The sequence below is a fragment of the Microtus ochrogaster genome, chromosome 5 (assembly GCF_000317375.1).
Source record: "Microtus ochrogaster isolate Prairie Vole_2 chromosome 5, MicOch1.0, whole genome shotgun sequence".
NCBI classification, from domain to species: Eukaryota; Metazoa; Chordata; class Mammalia; order Rodentia; family Cricetidae; genus Microtus; species Microtus ochrogaster.
This window is the reverse complement of record NC_022012.1, coordinates 25,651,072-25,658,664: the sequence shown is the minus strand read 5'-3', so window position 1 is coordinate 25,658,664 and position 7,593 is coordinate 25,651,072. Positions and strand designations below refer to the sequence as shown.

Genomic DNA, 7,593 nt, shown 5'->3' with positions numbered 1-7,593 from the left:
ACATACACACACACACGTCTATATACACATACACATACACACGTCTATATACACATACACACACACATCTATATACACATACACATACACACGTCTATATACACATACACACACACGTCTATATACACATACACATACACACGTCTATATACACATACACACACACACGTCTATATGTATTTATGTCTTCATCACTCAATTACCTAATAGTTGTCCCCATCTTTTAGGTGTCCTAAAATACTGATGGCAAACTTCAAGGGCCACGCTCTCCCAGGGAGCTTCTTTCTGATATTTGGGCTATGGTGGTCAGTGAAGTACCCACTGAAGTACTTTCACCAAAAGGGATTGAAGAAGAACAGACTGAGCCAGCAGCAACAGCGCATTGAGATCATCGAAGGTGCAGTCAAGACTGCGTTTGCAATCATTGGTAAGAAGAGAATCTTGTCTATGGTATCTCCTCCCACACCCAGAACCTTCAACCCATTTCCTGGAAATGGAATGGATGTCTTCCTAGCAAGCACAACAGGGCATGATCTTAGGTGACTGCTTGTCTGTTTTATTTTACTAGCCATTGTGTATGAAGCTTTATACTAATAGCTAACAGGACCTTACATTAGTATATACCCCATGAAAAACTACCAAGTAAACCAGTTTTTGCCTTACAGAAACACAACAAATACTACGTGAAAAACAGAAAATACAAATTTAAATGGGGGGTAATTTTTTTAAAACAAAGGAATACACTAAATAGAATTTAGTTTAAAATAAATAATCTTTCCCCAAATAGTCTCTTTCTAGACCTAAGAGTGGTTAACAGCCACCCACTGTCATACCTCCCACCCAGGAGTAGCAAACATTTACTAGGAAGGGTACCCTCAAGGAGGCCAACAAGGCAGGCAACAGAAAGGTTGAGAAGTTCTCAGAGGTCTGTGAAGGATTTTAACCCTGCTTCTTTCTCACCAAATCCTCCACTACCATTCTGCAGCAGGCTCCAGGGACCGGCAGTAACAACAGTAGCAAGTTGTAGCTCCACCGGCAGTAACAACAGTAGCAAGTTGTAGCTCCACTGGCAGTAACAACAGTAGCAAGTTGTAGCTCCTGGAGCTACACCTGCTGGGGGCACTGGCGAGCTGATCCCCAAGATCCATCTGCAGCTTGTCCTTGGTCTACCATTGTCTAGTCGTGAAGCTGTGACACTAACCCCTCCTGCAAGCCAGATGTAGCCAGGACTTCTTGCAGGCATCAACGGCTCTTTGTGGAGCTAATGGTGAGGAAAGCACACTGCCCTTTCATAAAGAAGAAAAAAAAGCGACATTTTATCTGCCCTCCTGAGTGGGTGAAAGTGACATTTGTTCAGCACCGCTCTAGGGCTCCTGCCAGATGCCAGCAAGTCACTGTTCTGAGCACACACACACAGTTCCCCACTTCACAGGGCTCCCGTTCTGTTATCAGTGGCACTTTCCTGGACCATTTCACAAACCTCCTGATCCCTTACAGGCAAATGCAAATTTGAACCACTTCCAGGCTTCCTCCAAAATATTTTGGATACCAAGCATAAAGGCAAATCTGCCTTCTAAACATGATAGAAAGTAGAAGGGACAAAAGCCATGAGTGGCCGGGCGGTGGTGGCGCATGCCTTTAATCCCAGCACTTGGGAGGCAGAGGCAGGCGGATCTCTGTGAGTTCGAGACCAGCCTGGTCTACAAGAGCTAGTTCCAGGACAGGCTCCAAAACCACAGAGAAACCCTGTCTCGAAAAACCAAAAAAAAAAAAAAAAAGCCATGAGTGGTACAGGCAATCCCTGTACTTGACAGAGTCAACAGGATGGCAAGTTTAGGGCCACCAGGGCTTGCCAGTGAGATTGTCTCAAAAAGCAAAAACTAAACAAAGCAAAAAGAGAGAGAAGAAACCCCAAAGTATAGCTTCTTCAGTCTGGCTTCACTTCTCTCTCTTTAGGCACCGTGGCTGGAAACTGAGGCCTCACAGACCCACCCGTGTTTTAAACACAGGGCTATGGTGAGGAAGGGTACCCACTCTATGGCAGCCCCAGCACATACCCTCTCTCAGGTCCGCACATCGGACACCACTGTGACTTCTGTTCCGTGTCCCTTCAGCCTCATCCTCTCTTGGATCTGCTGGCTCACTGATGTCCAAAGATTGCAGCAGGCCTTCTTTTGGACCACCGACCAGCTCCCAGATCATGACGCAGAGACTTATTACTTATGAATGCTCAGTCTTAGCTTATGCTTGCCCCACAGCTCTTATAACTTAATTTAACCCGTTTCTCTTCAGCTATGTTTTGCCTCAGGGATCTTTTACCTTTCTTTCTTTCTGTATGTCCAAGTCCGAGTCTGCTGGCTCGCGGCTGCCTTTTCTCCCTCATTCTCTTCTCCCTTCTTAAACCTAGATTTTTCCTCCTTATTCTCTCTGCCCACCAGCCCCACCTATCTCCTACCCCTCTACTGCCTAGCTATTGGCTGCTCAGCTTTTTATTAGAGCGATCGGGTGCCTTAGGTAGGCAAGGTAGAACAGCAACACGTCTTCATAGTTAAACAAATGCAGCATAAACAAATATAACACATCTTTGCCTAAAGTCATATCCCGCAACAGAAGAGCAATGTCTCAGTCACACTCTCACTATGGGGAAATGCTGTTATCTCTGCTGAGGAACTCCCTGGGGACCAGCATGTTCTATTTCTGTCCTTGTGTCTCCAACCTCAAACCCTGAAGGAGCATCAGGGCCAGATGTTTCCATCGGCTCCTCGGAGAAATTTTCTCTGGCTGTAGTTTTGCAGTCAGTCTGCTGACCTTTGTCCACTATCACCCATATCTGGACCTGGCTCATGTCTTCAGGCAACTTCTGCTATCTCATGTTTGTCTTGTTGACACCTTTGCCATGTCCTTTTTTATTTTTACTTCCTGGCAGGGATCCTGGCCGAGCAGTTTGTTCCAGATGGGCCTCACCTCCACCTCTACCATGAGAATCAATGGACAAAGCTCATGAATTGGCAGCACAGCACCATGTACCTGTTCTTTGGTGTCTCGGGAATCATTGACATGCTCACCTACCTTTACTTCAACACTGTGCCCCTGGGGGTGGACAGGCTGGTTTTGGCTATGGCAGTATTCAGTGAAGGTAACTTGGAGACAAGGGGAAGAAAAATGGACAAGCTGAATTTGTATCCAAATTTAAAATATTAACATATGACCTTCCTCAGAAAAATCAATCCTCAAGACATTATATGTGCGTATATGTGTTCCCCCATTCATCCAACCGCTTACGACCCAGCACCATAGCTGACCTACTGCATGCACTCTGGATTGCTTGTCATGGAGTCTGCAGACAGACACATTCTTTTAGATTCTCAAGAGACCCACAAAACTAGCAGTCTGCATGTGCTTGCTGTCAGTGCTCATGTCAGCTGGCTTCCTGAATGCTGAAGAATCTTGATTTGAGACAAGTATCGGGGGGGAAAATTCCAATAATTGGGAAAAGCTAGAGTGAACCCTCTTAACTAGAAACAAGCAAGTTTCTGATGGCTGTCATTGGTTTGCAACAGGTTTTCTCTTCTATTTCCACGTCCACAACCGGCCTCCACTGGACCAGCACATCCATTCGCTTCTGCTGTTCGGTTTGTTTGGAGGGAGTGTCAGCATCTCTTTAGAGGTGATCTTTCGGGATAATATTGTGCTGGAGCTTTTCCGAACCAGTCTCCTCATTCTTCAAGGAACCTGGTTCTGGCAGGTATCATTCAAGCTCCTCATACAGTCTGGGTTGAGAAGTCCCCTTGGAAATGCCCAAGAAAAGTCCCCAAGTGACTTGTCTGGAAATGGAGCAGATACAGTAGGGGTATAGGGGAGTGAGGGCATGGTGTCTGGTCTAGATGACCTTTTAATCCCCACACCACCCCTTGACCTATGCAATTTTTCTCCACCAATAGCTTGCTGGCACTCTGTATTTACTAAAGTACTCATATAAAATGAAAGCCCTAAAGTTTAGCTATTTTTAAATCATCCTATGAAGCAATCAGACTTTGTGCAGGACCTGTGACATAGTGCAGAACACATGGAGACCACTGGGCTGCTTCTTAGACAATCAACCAGAAACTTTCTCCTCTACTCCTCCAGATTGGATTTGTCCTGTTCCCCCCATTTGGAACACCAGAATGGGACCAGAAAGACATGGACAATATCATGTTTATCACCATGTGCTTCTGCTGGCACTATTTGGTTGCCCTTTGCATCACGGCCATCAACTTCTCTCTTGTTTACTGGTATGTTAAAACCAATGCTGTCAAATTTCTCTCCCTAACCAGGCTCTAAGTGTTGGTGGTTCACTCCTACTACTTAGTTACTGCCAACTTTATGCTGAACGCTGTATGAGGTACTCTTCATTTGTAGGGCAATTACCACAATTCTTACTTGCCAGAGAGTGTAAGGAGGCTCAGCTATGTTAAACAGGCTGACTAGGGCATGCTAAATCTAGGTTTCAAGTACAGTTCAGACTTTTGGAGAAAAAAAAAACCAACAACAAAAAACCTCTCTGTAGCTTTAGAGCCTGTCCTGGAACTAGCTCTTGTAGACCAGGCTGGCCTTGAACTCACAGAGGTCCGCCTGCCTCTGCCTCCCAAGTGCTGGGATTAAAGGCGTGCGCCACAACCGCCCGGCCACTCATGGCTTTTGTCCCTTCTACTTTCTATCATGTGCGCCACCACCGCCTGGCTCTAATTACCTTTTAACATAATATAGACTATAAGAACTACTGGCGCCTGCACTTACTGCCCCAGGCACCACATGTTAACTCCTTTAACCCTCATCACTTTATTATGTAGTTTCATTGGTTTTTAACAAATGGGGAAACAGGGCTTCAAAAGCCTGAGTAATCTGACCAACTACTAAATGGAAAACTAAAATTTGGCATGTGTTATTATGGAGATCTGTTGCTGTGGAAGCTGCCTCTGCCTTCCCCCGCCCCAAGTCTTATTTCCCCTAGACTAAAGGAGATATATACTTCACCCAGGAAGAACCCCAGGCCAAAAAAAAAAAAAAGTTTCCTCCAGCTCTACTTTCTGGTCAGTAAAATAGTTAGATGACAAGAGGGAGGCCTAAATCTAGTCTCAATAATAATAATAATCATATTTTGGTTATCAGTTGAATTTTTTCTCATCTGTAAATAGAATCCTGGAAGTCAGGTGTGTAGATGTGCTAAAACCATGTTTAATAGATACCCAAAGAAAGGCTCTGCCATTCTCTTACATCATGGAGTTAGTGAACAGAGGACTTACGGCTAATTCAATGGTTCTTATGTCTGCTGCAGCTTTCTGACTAGGGTGAAGAGACATGCAGAAGGAGAAATCATTGGGATTCAGAAGCTGACATCATCAGATCACACTTACCAGTCAGCCCTTTTGAGTGGCTCAGATGAGGAGTGACATCAGGCCTTGGGGAAGTGGAGAGAGACCTCATCCTTTGTCAACAATAGCTGGAACAAAAGCAGCTTATCCCCTCTATTTAAGGCTCGCCCTACTGTGCTCTTAGGGCTCCATATTTGCATTCCTCATCTAACAGAGTTAGAGACTCAAATACAGGAAATTGGACCTCAGGTGTTTACCATGCTACTTGGATTTTTACACATAATTTAAGTTATAAAGTCCATATTAGAGTAATACTATTATAGACCTTTCAGTAGCAAGCCTGTTCTTGTAGAGGAACTGCTCTAGGACTCTGAACACCTACAACAGGAAGTGACCGTGTGGATGAAATAACCCATCAATCTAACAAGCCAGCACATGCTGCTTCTGATAACTTGCCCCTCTTCTCTCAATCACGCAGGTACTTTCTTCTCAAAAATATATTGAGACTTAGTGATCGACAATTCAAAATTCTAATGCGTTTGTTAAATAATAAACTCGCAAGCTTTGGTATTTTAAGTGCTGACTTTTGAAACATTCTCTAGTAAGTCATCCCAGAGCACTACCTTTTGGCCTTGATCGGAGACTAAATTAGGTGAAAGATGATTTTCTTCAATCAAAAGGAGCTAGCTGACAGCTCAGCTGAGAGCTCAAAGTCCTGATTCCTCAACATTATCCTACTGACGAACATCATATAGCAAGTCTGTAGCTCCTAGATACAGAGGGGGAAATCAATTATGAAAAGGCCTCCAATCTTAAAACAGCTAAAACCAAAGGGTAAGAATTTTGAATTTTTTTATATAGACTGGATAATGTACCATTGATTCTGGACATGTTGTTTTGTAGAATTTTAACTTTCCTCACCAGGTATTTATTAAACAGCCACTTCCCTAGCACTGAAACATTTGCAAGAATTAATGAGATATCCATCAAGGAATTGACAGTAAGAGAGAACTCCTGAGGCTATCATTAGGCAGTGTGATGTGTAGCGAGATTAAATAAAACTCAGAGACACATACTGGTTCAACCTAAAGGTCAGAAAAGTGAAACAGCCAGTCACTGGTTCTTACCTCTACCTCGGTCTGAAATGGAGATCCTGCCTCTAGAAATCCTCAGATGAGACTGTGTGAGAACTGTCTCCTTCCATCTTATATTTTATATTTCACTAGTGCTGGGATTAAAGGCGTGCAGCACTACCACCCGGTTTCTATGGCAAACTAGTGTGGCTACTGGGATTAAAGGTGTGTGTCACCACTGCCTGGTCTGTAAGCCTGACCCAGGTGGCTGTTTTACTCTCTGATCTTCAGGCAAGCTTTATTTATTAAAATACAAATGAAGTATCACTATAGTGATGGACACTGTTAAGAAGTACAGAGACAGACTGGGCGGTGGTGGCATACACCTTTAATCCCAACACTTGGGAGGTAGAGACAGGTGGTCAAAGCCAGCCTGGTCTACAACTTGAGTACCAATACAGCCAGAAGTCCTATCTCAAAAACAAAAGAACAAATAAACAAAAACACACAGGACTAGACAGATGGCTCAGCAGATAAGAATACTTCATGTTTCTCCAGAGGACCCAGGATTGACTCCAAGCACCCATATGGCACTTGACTACTGTCTACAACTCCAGTTCAAAGGGATGTTATCCTCTGACCTCCAGGGGCATCAGGCACGCATGTGGTGCACATACATACATTTAGGCAAAACACCCACATGTATAAGCCAGAGGAAGGAGGAGCAGAGGAGAAATGGGGAGTTGGTCCTTTAGAAAAGGTACACCAGGCATAGGACACAGTACATACAAAGCCACAATAGTACACAGAGAACTAAACATATATGTTAGTTCCTGTGTAAAAAGGGCTTCTGTGCTGGCTGAGGTTGAAGGGCCTTTCACTGCGCAGCACTCTGATGCTGGGGTGCACTCTATCTCAGGGGCCCGCAAGCCTCTGCAATCTAAGCATGTGACGTCCTCCTGAGGTTGGTCAGCAGAAGGTCAAAAAGCTATGAACTGGCAAAATCCATCAAAACTATGACTGGCAAGTCTGGTGTCTTTCTCTCATCCCATACCCCTATTCCTTCATAAACACCTAAAAGAGAAACTTCACAAAGTTTTGCAAAGTCACATGTAGGGATTCGAATCATCTGAAAATATTAAGTATTATAGAACTCTGGGCTCCCT

At 44.2% G+C, this 7,593-nt stretch overlaps 1 protein-coding gene across 1 annotated transcript; it reads left to right on the top strand.

Annotated features, from left to right (window-relative positions):
* Positions 1-243: 243 nt before the first annotated feature.
* Positions 244-5,683, top strand: Tmem45b (transmembrane protein 45B). The gene is made up of 5 exons (XM_005346998.3): positions 244-427; positions 2,927-3,136; positions 3,561-3,745; positions 4,129-4,274; positions 5,318-5,683. The coding sequence occupies exons 1-5, from the start codon at positions 244-246 to the stop codon at positions 5,430-5,432; spliced, it is 840 nt and encodes a 279-aa protein (XP_005347055.1). The 3' UTR covers positions 5,433-5,683.
* Positions 5,684-7,593: the final 1,910 nt, after the last annotated feature.